This window comes from Brachyistius frenatus, unplaced genomic scaffold (genome assembly GCF_029030835.1).
Source record: "Brachyistius frenatus isolate BFR_SWC_R1_liver_20210118 unplaced genomic scaffold, ASM2903083v1 Contig_6, whole genome shotgun sequence".
Lineage (NCBI taxonomy): Eukaryota > Metazoa > Chordata > Actinopteri > Embiotocidae > Brachyistius > Brachyistius frenatus.
In genome coordinates this window covers 5,707,526-5,727,629 of record NW_027210605.1, presented here as the reverse complement: position 1 = coordinate 5,727,629, position 20,104 = coordinate 5,707,526, and the positions used below count along the sequence as shown (strand labels likewise).

General features: G+C 42.2%; 1 protein-coding gene across 2 annotated transcripts in view; it reads right to left on the bottom strand.

The window, feature by feature from the left end:
• The window catches only part of LOC138614433 (low-density lipoprotein receptor-related protein 1-like), an 85,350-nt gene that overhangs the window by 5,000 nt on the left and 60,246 nt on the right, over positions 1-20,104 (bottom strand). For both annotated transcript variants that reach the window (XM_069687903.1, XM_069687912.1), the window contains exons 42-83: positions 18,094-18,283; positions 17,714-17,918; positions 17,433-17,625; positions 16,658-16,783; positions 16,422-16,550; positions 15,958-16,077; positions 15,527-15,640; positions 15,195-15,344; positions 14,983-15,105; positions 14,695-14,811; positions 14,462-14,590; positions 14,207-14,335; positions 13,895-14,035; positions 13,555-13,742; positions 12,363-12,546; positions 12,176-12,261; positions 11,958-12,077; positions 11,610-11,797; positions 11,258-11,463; positions 9,302-9,490; positions 8,826-8,974; positions 8,479-8,572; positions 7,161-7,277; positions 6,860-6,979; positions 6,659-6,781; positions 6,439-6,564; positions 6,206-6,322; positions 5,384-5,490; positions 5,108-5,240; positions 3,992-4,114; positions 3,761-3,883; positions 3,520-3,657; positions 3,275-3,412; positions 3,063-3,182; positions 2,682-2,965; positions 2,419-2,597; positions 2,217-2,323; positions 1,981-2,100; positions 1,689-1,865; positions 1,387-1,527; positions 1,114-1,287; positions 116-277 (exon numbers count right to left, since the gene is read on the bottom strand). In XM_069687903.1, the coding sequence (XP_069544004.1) occupies positions 116-277; positions 1,114-1,287; positions 1,387-1,527; positions 1,689-1,865; positions 1,981-2,100; positions 2,217-2,323; positions 2,419-2,597; positions 2,682-2,965; positions 3,063-3,182; positions 3,275-3,412; positions 3,520-3,657; positions 3,761-3,883; positions 3,992-4,114; positions 5,108-5,240; positions 5,384-5,490; positions 6,206-6,322; positions 6,439-6,564; positions 6,659-6,781; positions 6,860-6,979; positions 7,161-7,277; positions 8,479-8,572; positions 8,826-8,974; positions 9,302-9,490; positions 11,258-11,463; positions 11,610-11,797; positions 11,958-12,077; positions 12,176-12,261; positions 12,363-12,546; positions 13,555-13,742; positions 13,895-14,035; positions 14,207-14,335; positions 14,462-14,590; positions 14,695-14,811; positions 14,983-15,105; positions 15,195-15,344; positions 15,527-15,640; positions 15,958-16,077; positions 16,422-16,550; positions 16,658-16,783; positions 17,433-17,625; positions 17,714-17,918; positions 18,094-18,283 (6,099 nt within the window). The remainder of the gene's footprint in view (positions 1-115; positions 278-1,113; positions 1,288-1,386; positions 1,528-1,688; positions 1,866-1,980; positions 2,101-2,216; positions 2,324-2,418; positions 2,598-2,681; positions 2,966-3,062; positions 3,183-3,274; positions 3,413-3,519; positions 3,658-3,760; positions 3,884-3,991; positions 4,115-5,107; positions 5,241-5,383; positions 5,491-6,205; positions 6,323-6,438; positions 6,565-6,658; positions 6,782-6,859; positions 6,980-7,160; positions 7,278-8,478; positions 8,573-8,825; positions 8,975-9,301; positions 9,491-11,257; positions 11,464-11,609; positions 11,798-11,957; positions 12,078-12,175; positions 12,262-12,362; positions 12,547-13,554; positions 13,743-13,894; positions 14,036-14,206; positions 14,336-14,461; positions 14,591-14,694; positions 14,812-14,982; positions 15,106-15,194; positions 15,345-15,526; positions 15,641-15,957; positions 16,078-16,421; positions 16,551-16,657; positions 16,784-17,432; positions 17,626-17,713; positions 17,919-18,093; positions 18,284-20,104) is intronic.

Here is a 20,104-nt window from a genome sequence, read left to right as displayed (position 1 = left end):
GTACAACAGTAGGCTATATATTAATAGAGGCTCAAAATTCACACAGATTGTTTAACCATCATCTGCAATCTCAAGTCTTCCAAGAGTGGAAACATGTGAAAATGCTGCCACTTACTGTACTGGCACTGGTCTCCCTTGTACTCTGGCGGGCAGCTACAGGTGGGCTGGTTGCCCATGTTGACCGAGCAGTTGCCTCCGTTCAGGCAGTAGTCCTGACAAGTCTGGAGGTTGCAGTAGGGTCCTGTGAAGCCCTTAGGGCATCTGCAAGTTGGTGCACCTACAACACAGTTTGGGGTTTAGAGTTGATAGAAATCTCAGACAAACGTTAACATATGCAACTCCACATGCTAACCTGGGAACCCTCTAAATTTTCTTTGCCGTTACTAGAAACGTAATCTGGTTTTACATAAAGCAGAATAAATGAAATACAAGAGACCAAGAGTTGGAAATGTGTGGAAATCACTTGCTTCATGCCCTCTCAGCTGCAGTTGTTTGTTAGTTACTGTCACTAATAAATAATCCAGAAAGGTCTCCCATACATCAAAAGGATGGGAATTTTTTTTTTAACAGTTCAAACAATTTTCAGAACAAATAAAACATGTTTTCTAAGCTGTGATAAGGGGGCCTAAATAACTTGCCAAAGTAAAATTATCCTTTCTAGTTTGAAATTACATCTTTATTTCACTTTGTTATTTACTAATTAGAAATATTTCTACAACAAGGAAAAAAAAGCTCACCCTCCCAATTTAGCTTAGCAGCATTCCCCAACCCACACTAAACAAAATGTACAATTACTCTCAAAGTAATGGACAAACTGAAATTTTGACCCAAAGAAGGCACTGGAGATAACATCAAGGATTCAAGTTAACATGGTCTGTACCAAATTTTGTGGAAGTCTGTCAGATAGTTATTTCACATAAAGCAAAAACTTTGAACTCCTTCATCCTCTGGGGACCATGAAAGTGAAAGTTTATGTCAATCCATCCAAAAGTTGTTCAGATATTTCCGCCTGGACCAAAGCAGTAGTGGTAGACTGATAGTAGTAGAGGACACCAGGCAGACCAACAGACAGATTACATTAGCATCTATGAAGCCATGATGTGAGGACCTTACCTCTATGAGAAGCAGTGCAGGTGCCTCCGTTTTTGCAGTAGTCTCTGCACTGGTTGATCTCACATCTCTCTCCAGTGTAGCTCGGCTGACAGCGACACTTGGCCACCTGACGGGCGTTGAGGAAGCAGCTCCCGCCGTTCTGGCACTGAATATTGCAGGGCCCTGAGGGGGGAGCTATGGAGGATGAGGATAACAATTTGAATGCAGCGTCTGAATGCAAACAGCCCAGATGGTAACTTGCTGGAGTGGAAGTGCTTTTGTGTGCAGACTTACAGAACGGTGACTGGGTGGGGTTCGGTCTCTCGACACATGTGCCGTTGTCGGCGACGTAGTCGTTCGGGCAGGTGCACACCGGCCCACTGGGGCTGAGCAGACACAGCCACTCACACTTTTTCCTGTCACATGGATTAGTCACTAGTGCAGAGAGAAACAAGACATCTGGTGAGAAAATCCGCACAGCGTGTGCATAAAACAAAATGTTGGAATAAGGCACATGACGTGCGTATTTAAAGCAATGACATCAAAAATGTACAACAAACTGTGTGAAGAAAAACCCTAGCTTGACTGACACTCACTCTCTGGCTGCTTGTAGCGGTGGTACAGGACTATGTCTGTAGCGTGGTTGATGCCTGTAGTGAGGTTCTCCATGGGGCCTTTGCCAAACTTGTTGACACGGAAGACAAAGTTGTTTATATATGTGACCCCGTATATGTAGTCCTCGAAGATATCTATGCTGAATGGATGTAGCAGGTCTAGAAATAAGAGAAATGAGACAAAAGGGAAAAATATGCACACAATGTGTTAATGTTAGATTTGTAAACTTCCATGTTTCATACAGTTTTGTATAGGGTGCACAAAGAACTCAACTGTTTTTGAAGCCAGAGACAGCGATGACAGGATCCAAACCGTCCAGACGAACACTGCCAATGACTGAGAGTTTGGCATCTGCCCAGTAAAGACGCTCGTTGAAGTAGTCTACAGCCAAACCTGCAGCGGCAGAATGGAAGAGACATTAAAATCTATATAGAACAAAAGGCTCTGCTGGACAGCTTCAGAAACAATCAGGGTTAAATTAAATCCTATAGTGTCGATGCAGCACTGACCTGTGGGCCACTGGATGTTCTCATGGACAAGAGTTTGTCTCAGAGTGCCGTCCATGGCAGCTGTCTCAATTTTAGGGTGGTTCCCCCAGTCCGCCCAGTACATGGTACTGAAGGGAAACACAGAGTTAGAACAAGCAGTTATAAAAGATATGAAAGCAGAAAAAAAGTGACTGTCATCATAGAGCGTAGGCCTCTCTCTTACCCTCTCTGTGGATCCACAACAATGGCATAAGGCTCATCTATCATGCCAGAGATGAGGGTCTTGCAATGCTGGCCTGACATCTGAGCCACTTCGATCACATCTCGACCTGAGTCGGTCCAGTACAGGTTACCAGCCACCCAGTCCACAGCTATACCACGGGGCATCTTCAGCTCTTTGATCTGAAAATACGAGCAGAAAGGACTTTACAGACTGCTCATGTGTTTGTATGATGAGTTTTTCTGTACATATCTGACCAGCATCACCTGTAGGTTCGTGATCCTGCCCTCGCTCTGCCGTCGGTTACGGTGAGAGTTGGAGGAAGACGATGATGTGGACGACCCTGGGAGTTCATAAGAGGAGATGCGGCCTGTGTGCCAGTTGGTCCAGAAGATGCGGTTGGTCTTGACGTGCAGGTCCATCGCATCAATACGTACGCTGGCATCGCCCTGGAAGGTCTGCTCATAGCGCCAGTTGGGCATGCCAGGGTCTAGGCTCCGGATTTCATTGTCGTCAGCTATGTAGAGAATCTGTCGGCTGCTGTTCATGTCTTGAGGGAAAAAATAAGAAATTACAAGGAGTAATTATTATGACAGGTGGGGGAAAAAAAATGCAGCATGTAAAACCAATAAAGTTCTGATCCTCACTGTCAGCCTTGCAGGTGTCATTGATCCTGGTGAAGTACTTGTGGCAGCTGCATTTGTAGGAGCCTTTGGTGTTGTTGCAGATGTGGGAACACACTCCAAACTGTAGACACTCATTCTTATCTGAGAGACGGAGAGATTAATATTTCTGCCAAACTCTCAATCTTAAACATTTGGAAAAAAAAAGAAAAAAAGAAGCTTTTCTGCACGAGTACCTCCACAGGTGTGGTGTCCTATTTTCTGGAAGCCTGGTTTGCAGGAGCAGAAGGAGTCTGTGCCATTAGTGACACAATGAGCCTCATCTCCATCACCACACTGAGTCCTGTTACTGCGACAGTCATTGAGCTTTGTGTCTGGGAACAAACACACAAATGGAAGTTGAGCCAGTGCATTTAAAGATGGAAGGTTTCAGACCACAGATCTGTGGTAAGTCTTAGTATAAAAATATGTCAAGATGCACCTGTCTTGCAGTTGATCTCATCAGAGCCATAGTCCTGACAATCATTAAAGAAGTTGCAGCGCAGAGTGGAGCTGATGCATCTACCATTGGTACACAAGAACTCGTCCTTCTCACATGTAGGAACAGCTGGAGGAGCCTCTGTAGACACAAACACAAACACGTTAGCATCTCCTTTATCAAAGTTTAAGGAGTGAGAACATTTCACCAGAAGATTTGTAACATAAATGACAGCACAACTTACGGCAGTTCAGTTCATCTGAGTTGTCGCCACAGTTATTAACACCATCACATCTCTTTGATAATTGCAGACATACGCGGTCATTCTGGCAGCGGAACACTCTGGTGGGCGGACACTGGAATTTCCCTAAGAGTCGAGCAGTGAGAGAGGCCAAGAACAAAAACAGATCAGGGACAAAGATAAAGACTGACAGACGTTCAACATGTGTGGGATTGGCAAAGCTGCAGCACTCACTGCATTCTTCAGGATTCTCGTCAGAGTTGTCCCCACAGTCATCCTCTCCATCACATTTCCAGGCGAGGGGTTTACACAGAGTGTTGTTACACTGGAACTCATCCAGAGGGCAGTGATGCCCAGCTGAGGAAACCAGCAAGAAACGGAGATATTTTTACTACTGGAGTGTCTTTGCATAAAACCTGATCCACCTTCTTTTCATGTTGTTCAGCTTTGAGGATTTGTGGCACAACTAGCCAAATGTGTGACAAGTCATAGTCACACAATTCTGTCTCAATAAATGTCAAATATTTAATTTACTTTTCCCAGGGTTCCCACTCCAAGTCAAATGTCAAATTCACTGACTTGTACTGACTAAAAAGCTGAAATTCCATGACCTATAACGAACAGAAAAAGCAGGCTGCTGTTGTGCTGAGCAGTCATGAAACAGCCACCTTATTTTATTCCCATCAATTTGCAAGCTCATTTCCAGTACAATACTTTTCACAGCTTAAACCTACTGCACAATTATGATCACACACAACTCATGCACCCTTATAGACACTTTTTGTAAGTTCTGCAGAACTTACACACAAAAAAAATCAAATGGGAACGGTAAGAAGCCAGCATGCTTCTTACTGGCGTGGCTGCCAAGGTCTCTCTGTCCCATAATTTGACATTTAGCTTTTCTGTCATATATTTTTTATCACCTAGTCTTTAAGTTCATCATTTTGTAGCCAAAGCTCTTGAAATTTACAATTCACTGGCATGTTTGCCTTCCTAAGCAGGTACAAGAAAAGTAATCTCTTTGCTGAAGTGCTTGCCACTTGTTGATGAACCCAAAGGGGGGTGAGTCAGTCAGACAATAAGGGAAACACAGAAAATAATTTGATTAAAAAAGACTACATGGAAAATGTTATATTTTGATGAATGGAAACTAAAATTTGAACATTCAAAATTCTCTGATATTCCATGACTTAGCCCAGAAAATGATCAAATTCCTTGACTTTTCTTGTTTGGAAAATTGAAAAATTCCCTGATATTCCCTGACCCAAAGGAGCCCTGTTTTCCTTGCTTACATACAAACACAATAAAAACAACAAATTTAAAGATGATAAACTTCAAAAATGCGCTTACCAGCACTGCCGCAGTTCTGCTCATCACTGCCGTCCATGCAGTCGGGGTCAGCATCACAGTACCAGCGGAAGGGAATACAGTGTCCGTTCTTACACTGGAACTGGTCGTTGTCGCATTTCAGAACACAGTCGTGCTAAAGAAACATCATAGCCCGTGGGCAAGTGAGAGTCAGCTGTCATTCTTACAAAGGAGTAATACACACATACAAATGTCAGTTACAATAAATATTATTCAAATAACACCCTAACACCCAAACATTATATCCCTGGTCTGTACCTCGTCAGATCCATCAGCACAGTCATGATCTCCATCGCACTTCCACCTCCCGGCAATACAGCGGCCGTTAGTGCAGGCGAACTCGCTTTCTGAACATTGTCGAGGCACTACAGAAGAAGAAAGACAAAATTAATGTCAGTGGCAGTACTGGTACAAGATCAGGTGACCTATAAATTTGAGCCTTCAGCACAAAACACAAGACAAGAGTGTAACACTTATAGGGACGACAGTATACACTGCAGGAGGTGATGTGAGAGAGTGAAAGGAGCTCAATAAGCCTCAATGTCACGTTAATGTATTTTTATATAACTGATTTAATTTGAGTGTTTTATTTATATTCACATAAGTTATATTTGTGGTAATAATCCAAAATTGCATAAAACATTTGGTTTTATGCAGTGGCATCTAGGGGCTAAAGGGAAAGACTACGGCAATGTTACTAAATTAATCCATGTAGAGCTCAGCTTGCAGACTCTCACAGGTTGGTGGAGATGATAGCGGGACAGGAACATGACAATGAAGACAGCAGAGAGGTAACACACGGAATATGGGAGCAGTTCACCTATGAAAGTGAAGGAACTTACCTCTGGCTCATGCCAACAGGACAATATGAAATGAAACAAATATCAGATGAGGTGAGATGCATCAGAAATTACAGTGAATAGACAATGAATGAGCACACAACAACTGCCTTAGCATGTCTGGTTAAAAAGTTAAAGGTTACCAGTGGAAAAAGGGTATGAGTATAAGTGACAGTGGACAAAGTGAGCCAACAGATGCGGTAAGTATGCAGTATGGAGGCATTGTTTCTGAGACACTCACTGCACTTGTCTTCATCCGAGTTGTCCCCACAGTCATTATCGTAGTCACACTGCCAGCGGCCCGGGACACAGCGGTTGTTCTTACATCTGAACTGGTACGGCTCACATGTCCTCTCAGCTGCACAAATCACACAAAATGTTATTTTCAACAAAATAAAAATAGTTGGAGCAAAATCCTAACATCAAAATTTGGCAACGCATCTGTCTACTTTTAAAAAGAGATGATATTCTTACCACACTCCTCTTTTGGCTCATCCGACGCATCGCCACAGTCGTCCTCACCGTCACACTTCCAGCGAGCAGGGATGCAGCGGCCAGAGTCTTTACATCGGAACTCGTCCACACCACAAGTCATCTGGGCTGGAAAAGGAAACATTTGGGGGCAGTTATACACTGACAGCTAATTAGGATGACTCAGAATTAGTCATATTTAAAACAGGAATGGAAATCCTACTGCAGTTGGCAGGTTCATCTGATCCGTCCACGCAGTCGTTGTCACGGTCACACACCCAAACACGAGGTATGCAGCGTTTGGTGATGGCACACTGGAACTGGGTGGGTGCACACGTGACCTCAGCTATGGGAGGGAATAACCAGATTCATAATTGCTGTGTGATGGGAGAAGAGCAAAACCAGAGAGAGGAAAGCTACTTACGGCAGTCCTTTTCATCTTCTCCTTCTCCGCAGTTGTCCTGGCCGTTACAGCGGAAGATACCTGGGATGCAGCGGCTTGGGTGGGAACATTTGAACTGGCTGGGCAGGCAGACATGAATATCTGCAGAGCAGTAACACAGGTGGACAAACAGACACTTTATTGCTCCAGACAGATTAGCATCAAATCTGTTGTTTGTTTCTGTTATTTTGTGATATACTTGTATTTGTTACAAAGTAAAGGTGTAAGATAATTACATGGGGATGACATACATTAAAAACTGTATATAAAAACAGAGACATACCACAGTTGGCTTCGTCTGAGTTGTCCTGACAGTCGTTGTCTCCGTCGCAAATGTATGCTGGGTTGGTGCAGATGCCTGTACCACACTGAAACTGTCCTGGCCGGCATTTGAACTCCGCTGCCAAGACAGAAAGAGTCACAGTTTGTCAAGATCAAAGTGAACTTGTCTGACAATATTCAAACAATTCAACTCCTTCCTGTAGAGCTGTCCCTTTTATGCCAAGTTACGATCAAAATGAATCACATGCATTGCCATTTTGTCGGTATCCAATATGACAACATTTTCTTACAAACAAAATGAAAAGAAATTTTAAAGTTTCTTCCTAAAAAGTTGTGACACTGCGTAAAATATAAACCTGTATATATTGTTCAGCATTCATGGTACGTTCCCAGATGTGCAAACTACCCATGCCATGTGCACTTATGCACCCCTGTACCATCATGGATGCTAGCTTTTTAACCTCTGCTCTTTAACCTGGAGGATGCAGCGATGAACTGTGTTCAAAGACAATGGTTTTCGGAAGTGTTTTTAGCCCAGACAATGATTTCCACTGAAGAATTATGTCCGTTTTTAATGCAGTGCTGCCTGAGGGGCCGAGGACCACCAATAATGGTTTACAGCCTTGTGTACAGAGAATTCTCCAGATTCTCTGAATCGTTTTATGATATTATGTACCGCAGATGATGAAATCCATAAATTCTTAGCATTTTTATGTTGAGGAACATTATTCTGAAATTTTTGCACTATTTTCCCAGTCTCTGTGATGAACCTCTCCCCATCTTCTCTGCTGAGAGACTCTGCCTCTCTGAAATGCTCTGTTGCCACCTAACCTAATTAGTTGAGATGTTTGACCAGGTGTTTTATTTTTAGCATTATGCAATTTTTCCAGTCTTTTTCAGCCCCTCTCCCAACTTTTTTGAGACGTGTTGCTGGCATCCATTTCAAAATAAGCACATATTTTTCTTAAAACAACTAAATTTTTCAATTTCAACATTTCATATTTTGTCTTTAGTTTACTTGCAATTAAATGTGGGTTTAGAAAATCATTGCATTCTGTTTGTATTTACATTTTGCACAGTGTCCCAATTTTTTTGTAAACAGGGTTTTATTTAGTAAACCACGGAGCATTTAGGTGTAATTAAAGGTTCATTTTAGAGGCTTAACATATCAGCAGATTGGTTCCAAGTTGATTCTGATTTTTCATTGTTAAAGCCTTAATCAAACAATCCAATCACGTTCCAATGTTCTCATACACACACCCCTAACATGTACCGTGGTACAGCAATGTGACACGCGATCATCTTTCTCAAACACTTACGACAGTCTGCTGGCTCGTCTGAACGATCCCCACAATCGTCCTCGGTGTCACATTTCCACCAGAAAGGAATGCACTTGTCGTTTTTGCACACGAACTACAACAGGGGGAGAAATTAATCAAAGTAATGGTAGGGTATAACAACAGAGCTTCACTATGTCAATGCCTTTAAGAGAGGCAGAATGTAGTTACTGTATGACTGGGCAGCCAGCCAGCTGTCAATACACAATTGCCAGGCATGAGCAGTTTATCAAATAAGCTACAGGGAGCCATTGAGATGTGAAAAAAGACTTATAAACTATAGTCACTCAGTCATATTTCAATCAATGATGATTACACAGCCTCCTCACCTGGCTGGCAGTACAGTTGGACATGCAAGTACGCTGATCATTGGCCAGGTAGAAATTGGTCGGACAGGCACACTTGTAGCCCCCCCCAGGAGAGAGGAGGCAGAGGTTACTGCAGCCACCATTATTTGTCTGGCACGGGTGGTTAAGTACTGGGAAAGATGATAAATGTTTGAAACTTAGATTTTATATATATATGTTTCTTAGCACAAGACTGAGGTTTTATAATATCTCAATTAAAGGAGAGAAATATACAATCAAACATGTTTGTGTCTTAGAATGGTTTTATCTTCAGAGAAAAAAAAACACAACCTAATGAACCACAAAAACAAGCCGAACCTAGCTTTGACATAATAAAATGACATTTCATGAAAACAAATATAAACAGTTTTTTCCTTCAAAATTCCCAAACATTTAAAGTTATTCAAATGGCCACATTCATTTATCTCTACATGCTTCTACTACAGCACATCTCTTACCCTCTGGCTGCCGGTAGGGATGGTAAATGTGAATGTCCATGGGTCGATGCAGGGTGCTGATCAGCGTAGTCTTGTTGGTACCCAGAGACTTATGAGCTCTGTTGATGGACTTTGTCTCCCAGTCGGTCCAGTAGATGTACTCCTCAAACAGTGTCATGGCAAAGATGTGAGGGATGTCTTGAGTAAGAACTGTGAAGGCAAACAATAAATCAGCCACATCATTTATGAGAAAATAATCAGTCATAGTAAAAGTTTTCCACAGGATTTCATGACTTAACCTGTGCACATTTTCCGGTTGTATTTTAGCTTGAAAGTGCTCTTCATCAGTAAATAGAGGGACTTCAGGTGTGCAGGTGAAGAGGAGAAGTGTGTGCACAAAATAGGACAGCTGGAGTCTAATCAAATAAATACGAGAAACAGGAAGATACCCAACTTTATAATTGACGTCTAAAATTGAATCTTCCTGAAATTCAGAAACCACATACAGTGATTTTAGTAATTAATAATTTCCTCCTGAGATGATGCTAAATTGCAAAGATTAACTTTTGGCAAAATCTTGCACTTAACTGAGGCACACAGTCGCTCCACTGTATCTGTGTTATGTAACGAGTTCTACACCTCATTAGGTTTTACACTGTAATGGCACTTTTTCTGCACTTGCTTGATCTCAGGTGTTTGATCTTGGTGTGTTACGGAAACACATCCAGATACGTCACATGTTCACGGAACTGTAAACGCAAGAGTAAACACACAAAGTACATGTGGCACGAGTGCAAAACATCTAGCCTTTGAGTGAACACATTTTCAGCAATTATTTCGTCAAACAATGTGCTTTAAAGAAATAAAATGCTGTTGATAGCAGTTTTACAGCACGTGCATGAACAGAGATATTAGCTCGATTAGCATGAACCGGCCTTTGGTCCATCCTTATCTGAATTTAAACAGACCAAGTCTTCTTCTGCAAACACACACAAGGGCGCACTGGTGTTTTAGGGTGTAGGTGTATCCAAGGATGGGTGAATAACTCACTGGGCACACAGTACTGGTAGAGCACCAAGCTAACACAAGACCATGTGAAATTCTATTATGAACTGCCCCTGTCATTTTATATAGGCAATAGCTTTCCCTCCAGCATGCTTCCATCAGCACAGTGTTTGTTGTCGAGGCATTGTATTGGAAGAAAAACTTGTAAACAGCACAAAGCTCAAACATAAGGGAATTTTGAAGACTGTATACAATCCCACGCATCGACATATTTACATTCTTCATTGAAGGAATAATGGGATGCCATAGCGGTGTGGGAAATTTCAATACAGCCAGCCAGTGCGCTCCTGAATTCCTGTGTGCTGGGTTGGATAACAATATCAACTATTGTAACAAGTGTGCTAAAGAACCGAGCGCTATGCAGACGTCATGCATGGTAGAGGCCTCACTATTCAGAACAATCTCTCCTATTCAGTGCTTCTATCCTCTGGGTCTGTGTTGCAGGACTCCAGCCCAGCAGACAACCACCCAACCTGCCTGCTTATGCTTGGTGGCTCTCAAAAAATGTGTATGCATGACTAGTTGACAAGAGGAAAATCGTGCAAACAAATGACAAGACCATTAGCCTACAAATTGCAATCAGTGGAAAGCCTAATCGATGTTTCACCACCGCTGTGGTCCTCTCATAAACAGTTTCTCCTGTTAAGTGGACAAGATAAAAAACACTTAAAGATTCCCAGTTCCACGCCAGTATTATAAAGTAAATGGATTTTGGATTCATTGATTTACTCAATAATAATAATACACTGAGTCTCACATACACATCTTATTTTTAGAAACCCGTACATCGGCCAAAACATACAACTAGAGCCCCACAATGTTGACTATAAGCCAGAAAGCAGAGCATGACCCACCAGCCAGGTTGCTCCTAGTGTGAAAAAACAGTGATTGATGTGTGTACTGGTGTGTTACCTGTGTGTCTGTTGGTGCCATCAAGGCTGGCAAACTCGATGTAGTCCTCCCTGGCATCGGCCCAGTATATACGGTCATTGATGAAATCCAGAGTCAGTCCATTGGGCCAGGTGATCTTATCTTCTACGATGACACTTCTGTTGGTGCCATCCATCCCAATTCTCCCAATGTGGGGGTTGTCGCCCCAGTCAGACCAGTACAGGTACCTAATCAGCAGGGAATACAGACAATATTACAATTGTTCATTTAAATCACAATAACACTGACTTGGTATAAAAAAAAAAAATCTCTTGGACGTTACAGGCTAAAATAATAAAAACAAGTTTAGTCTGAGATGAGCTGCGTTTCTCACCCATAGCGTACATCCACTGCCACGGCACGCGGTTCCCTCAAGCCATTGTTCACCAGCACAGTGCGGTAGCCCCCGTTAAGTTTTGACACCTCGATCGTGTCCCGGCCTTTGTCACACCAGTACAAGTTTCCTCCAACCCAGTCCACAGCAAGGCCATCTGGATTACTCAGGGAGGTTCGGTGCAAAACCTGCCAGATGTGAAAGGTAAAATAATGATAAAGTTTCTGATCAGAAACACACAACAAGAAGTGAATATTGTGCGTGTGCTGTGTCAATTGGATTATGGTCCACTATAAATAGAGCTTAAATATCCATTTAAATTAAAAGATCTCAGATGTCCTCCCTGACCTCAATGTTGCTGCCGTTCATGTGCATGCGTCTGATCATGCTGCCCTGAGTGGTCACATCAGTCCAGTAGATCATCTGCTCTGCATAGTGGAAGTCCAGCGCCACTGCATTATTGAGACCCTGAAACAAAGGAGGCAGGGACAGTTTTTAGCAGATACATAGAGGGTTAACAGTAAGAGCACCGAATGTTTTTTCAAACTGAGAGGCATGTTTCTCACCTGCTTTATAAGAGTGTAGTTGGAGCCGTCCAGGTTGAGTTTTCTCAAGTAGTAACGGTTGGCAAAGATCAAGTAGGGCTCCTCTTCTACACACAAACACCAGACAGAAAACACATGTTTCAGGACTGAACTGAGGATTGGCTATGAGCAGCCGGTGATTTGCAAAACACACATGTGCGCGTCTCACCCGATGTGGACTTGCAGATGGTGGGGTCATTGGGGCTGAGTTCAAAGCCATCCACGCAGAGACAGTGGAAGCTGCCATGTGTGTTGATGCAGCGCTGAGAACATGGGTAGGTGGTTGTGCATTCGTCTATATCCACACATGTCTTCCCGTCGCGCTTCAGCTGGAAACCAGGATGACACCTGCACTGAAGGGGCCAAGAGCACAGGAGATATGTCAAAATCTCACAGCCGAAGAATTTTGGCACTTCTCACTTTAAGTCTGGACCAATTACAAGGGCCTGCCACCTTCTCTCGCAAAACCTCTCAGTCAGCCTGAGAAATGTGTTCTACCTTGCATCGAAAGCTTAGTTTCTGCTCCCTTTCTATGTAAATTGGAATTGGATCTTAAAACAGACATGAAATCCAACTGCTACTGTCAAATAAGCAGCATAAATAGCTACAAATCTCATTTGCAAAGTTGTCTTACAACAGAGAGCATGGGTAAAAGATAAGCTGACATCCAATGTGTTTTTAATATAAATGGTACGAAGATCATTTTAGCATAAGACCTGGTGAAAACACGTATTCATTACTGGTCAAAATTAGCTCGAACTGTCACTTCTCATAAATATATCTGTGTTTTGAAAGAACGCCAATACTAATTTGCAGTCTAGTAATCCGGTATACATGTATATATACACGAGTCAGTCTACTATTCTGGTATGTTCACTGAGGAAGCTGCACTCCCAGAAACCTTTGTGATGATCCATTTAAGATATGTACAAATGAAATGTTGTGCAATCACTGAATTCCCAATTACTCAAAATTCAACACCTTTGGGATCCCACCAGGACAAAATTAATCCTTCGGGTGTACAAAGTTTTTATCACTTCCAAATGCAGCTTTGACCACAACCCTAGCACCACAGACATACGAGTTCACTCAGAGTTCAGGCTGTTCTGAGACCGGCCTCCTACTTTCAGGAACAAAAGCCAAAATATGTTTCAGTCTTACATAACTGCAGGCCCGAAGTGAACGCTTCCAAAGTTTTTACATCAGGTCCTCTTTAACTCTGCATTAATAGCATACGCCCTGTTTTTCTGTTTTAAATGTGTGTTTGAGTATAAATAATTTAATTTGTTTTTAAGATGATCTTTGGCAGATTAAAAAGTGGAAAAAAAAAATCTATTTAAATAATCAATTCGATATCTTACCTTGAAGCCAATTTTGAGGTCATCGCATAGCTGCGAGCAGCCACTCAGCTTACTGTTGAGACACTCGTTGATGAAGCAGTTGAGTTCATCAGAGCCATCACCACAGTCATCATTGCGGTCACACAGCAGAGTCTCATTCAAACACTTTCCATTACGGCACATGAAAGCCGACTCATTACACGTCCTCTCTGAAATCATACACAAATACATGTTGCATTAGAGACATGTTTGAGCTACACCTCCATGAACAATACATTTTAAATGTGAGTCCTACTATATTGTGTTTGTAGATAAATGAAAGTTGTGGAGTAAAAGAAAAAACACTCATTATAATCTCTACCCGAATCTGTGCAGCGAGGGTTCTTGGGAGCCTCGTCAGATCGATCCTGACAGTCAAACTCTCCATCACACTCCCACTTCTTCTGGTTGAGGCAGCGGCCATTGGCACAGCGGAACTCATCTGGACCACATGTCGGGTATTCTACACCGGAACAAAGTGCTTTCATCATTCACCGCAAACTCAGTTGGTGGTTCAACAAAAATAAGGATGAATCACATTTGCTTTCAGCCCATAAAGTCAGCAAAAATCATATAACTTCCTGTTTAATCTTCTTATATTTCTCTTCCAGGATGCAAAGTCGTGCACACTCACCACATTCTGGGGATTCATCTGACCCATCGGAGCAGTCGATGTCATGATCGCACACAAAGTGCTTGGGGATACACTGTCTGTTCTGGCACATGAACTCATTCTCAACATCGCACGTGCTATTGGTGTACACTGGAAGCAGAAAGAAACACTTTTGTCATTGGATATAAAGCTATGTTGTTTCTGGGTACTTTTCTTCAGTCAGAGCAAAAAGAAGACAGATTGTCCGTTGGGTTGTTTTGTAACTGTCCCACTCACTGCAGCCCGCCTTGACACTCTCATCAGCTCCATCAGGACAGTCCTTATCTCCATCACACTTCCAGCGCTGAGGAACACACATATGAGAGCCTGGACATTGGAAAGCCTCAGGACTGCAGGTCTTGGACTCTGTAACAACATCATGTGAAAGTTACATGCAGCAGGACATATTATGCATACAGTCAAATGTCAGAGATATAGTGTAGAGAGGTAGTCAGCTACATGCCACTTACTGCATTTCTGGTCTTCATCAGAACCATCACCACAGTCATCAGAGCCATCACACACCCAGTGGCTGGAAATGCAGCGGTGGTTCCCGCATTCAAACTGGGTTGATATACAAAATTTGTCTGCAAGAGAGGGCAGAGAGTGCTCAGCATTTTGGAGTCATTATTTAATTTACCCTAACTGTAACTTGTGTTTTTCCATCTGCAGTGGGAAACCCAAAGAAAAACAGTCTGACTTTTGTGTTTTCATAAATAAATGAAGGGTACTGGAGGACAACTTTGTAGAAGACTGACCACAGTGCGTCTCATCAGCTCCGTTCTCACAATCATTCTCCTTATCACAGGTCCAGCTCATAGGAATGCAGCGACCGCTGGGACAAGCAAAGAAGTTGACTGGACATTTAAGCTTTCTTTTATCTGCAAAACAACAGAAAAAAATATAATGTTGAACCTCTGACACATTAAGAAAAGCTTAAAGTATGTTAGATGAGAAGCTAAACACCCACCAGGACAGTTTCTCTCATCAGAAAAGTCTCCACAGTCGTTGTTGCTGTCACACACCCATGAGGACAGATAACACAGAGTGGTTTTCTCGCAGCTCTGGAAGGAGGCTCCTTTAACTCCAAGACGGAAAAAACGGGAGCAATCGGTGGGTTCTGAGAAAAATGGAAAAAGCTTTAAAACTACCTTCAAATATCTAAAAAGAAATTTTACCCCCTAAATCCCGTTCTGTTATAAGTGGAGAGCCAATTATATTCTTAAATTGTTTTCTCAACACTTCCACTAGTGAATAAGCAAGGATAGGAAATATTGTTGATAATTATGATAGATTACATACGGCAGTTTATTTCATCGCTCGCATCCTCACAGTTGACCACCTGGTCACAGCGGCTGTAGTTGGAGATGCAACTTCCATCTTTGCACTGGAACTCTCCTGCTTTGCACAGCGTCACTGTAAGGGCGTAAAGGAGTTTTTAAAATCACAAACTGTAAGCAACTGCACCCTCACAAGCAATTACAAATCCTGATTAAGTACATTTCGTAGTTCTTTCATTGTGTACCAGCTGAAGAGGATTTCTTTAGTCAACCGAACCACTCAATAGCTCCCATTCAGGCAGAACTGATCCACTTAAGGTTTCATTAAAATGTGCTATTTGATCAGCAATAACATTGCAGCTTTGTGTGGGAGGAGCAGTTATAAGTACACTATTATCTGATGACATTTAAACCTTAAATAGCTGACAGAGATGTCAAAGGTTTATGACTTACTGTTGCAGGGCAATTCATCTGAATGGTCACCACAGTCATCAGTGCCATCGCACCAGAACTGGTGGCCAATACAGCGGCCATTCATGCAGCGTCTGTAGCCTTTCTTACAAATTCGATTGGCTGTAGAGGAAGAGCAGTTGATTAGTTTGTTTTTGCATTTTTTTTAAATATGTATCTGTCAATTTACCATTTTTATAAATGAAACTGATAAGCTGTGATGTATATTTTGAATCAAACTGATTACTTTCCTCTCCACTCCTCCTCTCAGGTCAAAATCTACACTTTTTTCTCTGATAGTAATTGTTTCTACAGCTCTAATTGCTCAACTGTTCTATCATCAAGTCATTGTATTTGACACTCATTCTAAATTGCTCTCAATATAACCATCAGCTAATTATCTGCAGTGTGAGATGTAAAGTATGACAGCTCATTGTTCATCATTTAATCGTCTCCTAAAAACTCACCACAGTAGGACAGCTTCTCATCAGACTTGTCCTTGCAGTGGGCCATCCCGTCACAGGTCAGGCTGTAGTTGATGCAGTCGCCGTTTCCACACTCAAAGTCATCAACATTTCCACATGACACGTTCAGTGCTGGTGAGGAAGAAAAAAGTGAATTCAGAAACATTCAACTATTTTGATGAAGATGAGGCTTTCTAATGTTTTTATTATATTAAGGTTGAAGACTCTCTCGTTCTTACAAGAGCAGGTGTTGTCTTCCAGGAGTTGTCTGTCTCCACGACAGCTGCAGTTGACCCGTCCATCAGATGTGGGCAGACACAGGTCCTGGCAGCCTCCGTTGTTTGTTCGGCAAGGAGAAAACTCACCTGAGGAATGTATATACAGGAAGGTAAGCTAGGGAAGCGCCAAATGCCAAATAGTTGACAAGCAGCCCAGCATGATGAAATGTATCTACTGATATGACTCACTGTACAAAGAAAGTATCAATAAAATAGAGCATTTTGCATGAACTATCAATCCATGCCGTATTTACAGCAGTCCTTGGAGGTTGGCATTCATTATATAAGCTGCAATATAACTGCCATGGTGGCATCACAGGTACTCACACCAGCATTTCAACTTGCTCACAGTGACTATGCTAAAATGTGGATATTTGGTAGGTATAATGTTTACCACATTCACCATCTTAGTTTAGCTTGTTAACATGCTAACGTCTGTGAATCATCAATAAACAAAATATAGCTGAGATTGATGAGAATGTCTGTTTGCAGGTATTTTAAAATAAATCAAAGTATTGGGCAAATTTAAATTTTGACCAGATGCTGTTAAGGAAAAAAACAATACCAAATGTTATGGCAATTTAACCAATAAATGTTGAGGTATTTCAGTCTGAACTAAAGTAGTGGACTAACACGAACAAAATGATTGACTTTTAGGAAGAGTGAAACGAGTTTTTATAACACAAATGTCACTTACTGGAACTATGTCAGTAAGAGTTAAGTTGTTGATACTCACAGCTGTTGGAGTCATTAGCGACTGCAATTATGCCCATTGGCTGCTGAGGGATGTCGGCACGGAGCACTTTCATGTCTCCTCCCGTGTACTTGTCAGCTCGAAGGACAGCCCTCCTCACCCAGTCAGTCCAGAAGATGTAATCTCCATACACAGCAAGACCGAACGGATGGACAGGCTCATTCTTCAACAAGACCTGAAGCAGAGAAATGTTGGCATTATTTCAAGACCATGAAGTAAAGTAAATCAGAGTAAAGCAAAGTAAAATAAAGGTGCTCCCATACATAACGGTTGCTTCCATCGTATTCGCATCGCTCAATCTTGTCCAGTGTGGCATCGGAGAAGTAGAGTTTCTCAGCACGGTGATCTATGGCCAAGCCATTGGGAGTTTTGATGTCACTTCCGATGATCACAAGCACGTTGGCTCCATTCAGAGAGGCCCGCATGATGCTGGGAGCATGCTCGTTCCAGTTGGTCCAGAACATGAGACTATGGGAGGAAACAAACATTATGATGTGCAGTGAGAGCTCCTAAATGTCTTGGTGTAAAAGTTAAGGTTGACAGAACTAAAATAAATCTGCTGTTGAGGAGAAAGAAAATAAAAGGTCTTGGAACTGGGCCTGGATGTAATGAAGAACATCGAGATTCAATATTAGTGACTCACGCCTGACACTCGTCCAGGACAAATGCTCTGGGATGGTCTTCTCCAGACATAGTGACTACAGTGTTGCGGTTATAGGCTACAGAGCGACTCTGGTCCACGGTGTGGCGAGAGATGGTGGAGGTTGTATAACTGGTCCAGTAGAGTGTATCCCAACCACGATGATATGCCAGGCCCTCGACTGACCCAACATCTGCGGAACAGAAGAGAAACACATTGGTCCTCTGAAAATATTTTGGAACCATGATAATGGTGGTTAAATCGCTTTAGATGGACAAAATCTTTATTTCAAGATAAAAAATAACACTTCTCAGGGGCGTAAGTAGGAGCCTTCAGTGAGAATTCAACAAGCCATTAATCACTGTCATAGTTGCCCTCATGCTTAACTCCGACAGACTTTATTAAACAGGCAGCAGTAAATGCTTTTAAGGCTCCCACATCTACCCACATCAGCTCATGACTGCTGAAACGTAGAGAGGAAGAACAGGACAGAGAGAGAGAGAGATAGGCAAGTGAAAAGGAGAAGAGTAAAATGGAAATGATAGCACACAGATCTGAGTGTGTGCCATGGGTGTTGTTCCTGGAGAGTTTAAAGAGTCTGTATCTTCCCTGTGATTTCATAGTTGCCTGCCTGCACACGCAAATACAGCTCTTTGTGGATACGCTCATTCATAGTGGCTTTTTCAGTCATATTTGGTATGAATGGCAAAGATAAAGCAGCTTCTCTCAATATCTATTTTACCCTTTTGTTCTTTGATCCCAAACTCATAGTACATACTGCAATAGGAATATTTGCTTGACACACAACATCATGAGCCTTACAGGTTCCAAGGTGTGCATCCATCTGTTATTAGTTCCACTATCAACCACATTGATGAGCACTTACAGCCAACAATAAAAGCTGAACACTCCACACAACTGTTTGCTCTTGGTTCAAAGTCTATAATTGCCTCTTAATGGATGTTTTACATGAATTTCGAAGTGCCATAATCGATCTTAATGTTGGACAGTTTTAGGGCTGAATGCCTTGTTAACAAACCTAAATGCAACACAAAGAACAGTTCTTGGCCAAATACAAAGTCACATAAACAAGCAGCACTTGTGTTTTTCCACCTCAACAGTTAGGCTGTACAAGACAGAAATGAGAAAATGGTGTGCTTGAGCAGCTAATTGCTTGGATTAAAGGAAGAGCACACTCTGAACAGGGACGAAAAAAGTGGGTTCAAGTCAGTATTATGTAATGAGAAACAGCAGTCTCGCCTCCCATTGGCTAAATCAGCTCAGCCACTGGTTACTGTGCAAACCGTGGAGAAAACCTGTTGGGAAGCCGATTGCCACTCAGAACAGAACCTTTTCTGACAATAATGGGAGTAGGTTAGCAGCTAATGTGGCACCTGAGAATTACTTTTGTTACTCTTCTACTTATGTATTTTTTCCTTCACTGACTTAATGTCATGTTAATAATATAGCAACTCTTCTGCTCGCAGGGTCTACATAGAACAAGTCTCTGAAGAGCTTCTAAATGGACAAGATGCCTCCTGCCGTGTTGAACACTTAGCATAAAGTAGCATTGACTGCCTTTAAAGAGGAATGTCTGTTAGCAACCACTCGGATGAATTTGTCCACTGTTGCCCGGCTTCAAGAATCAATACGGCCATAGAGTCACTGCTGCACTGCCATCTCTCCGGTTTTTACTCAAACTGCTCCTCCTTGGATTACAAAGGACATGCTGATACAGCTGAGGAAAAGCCAGCGTGCAAAGACTGCTCTTTAAGGTCATGTTGTTCTGAAGAAAACTGGATAACAGGATTGCATTTTGAGAGGAATTTTCCTGAGATATTCCTTTTATCAGAAAAGTGGAGTGCCGCATCCAACCATCTCCAAGTAGTTTACATTTCTTCAAACAGCTGGAAAACAGTAGGAGTCGCAGCGTGAAAGACACAAATTTAAGAGGGATTCAACCAGACACCAACAGAGCACACACTGCTCAAAAAGAAACAAACTTAAAGAGTTG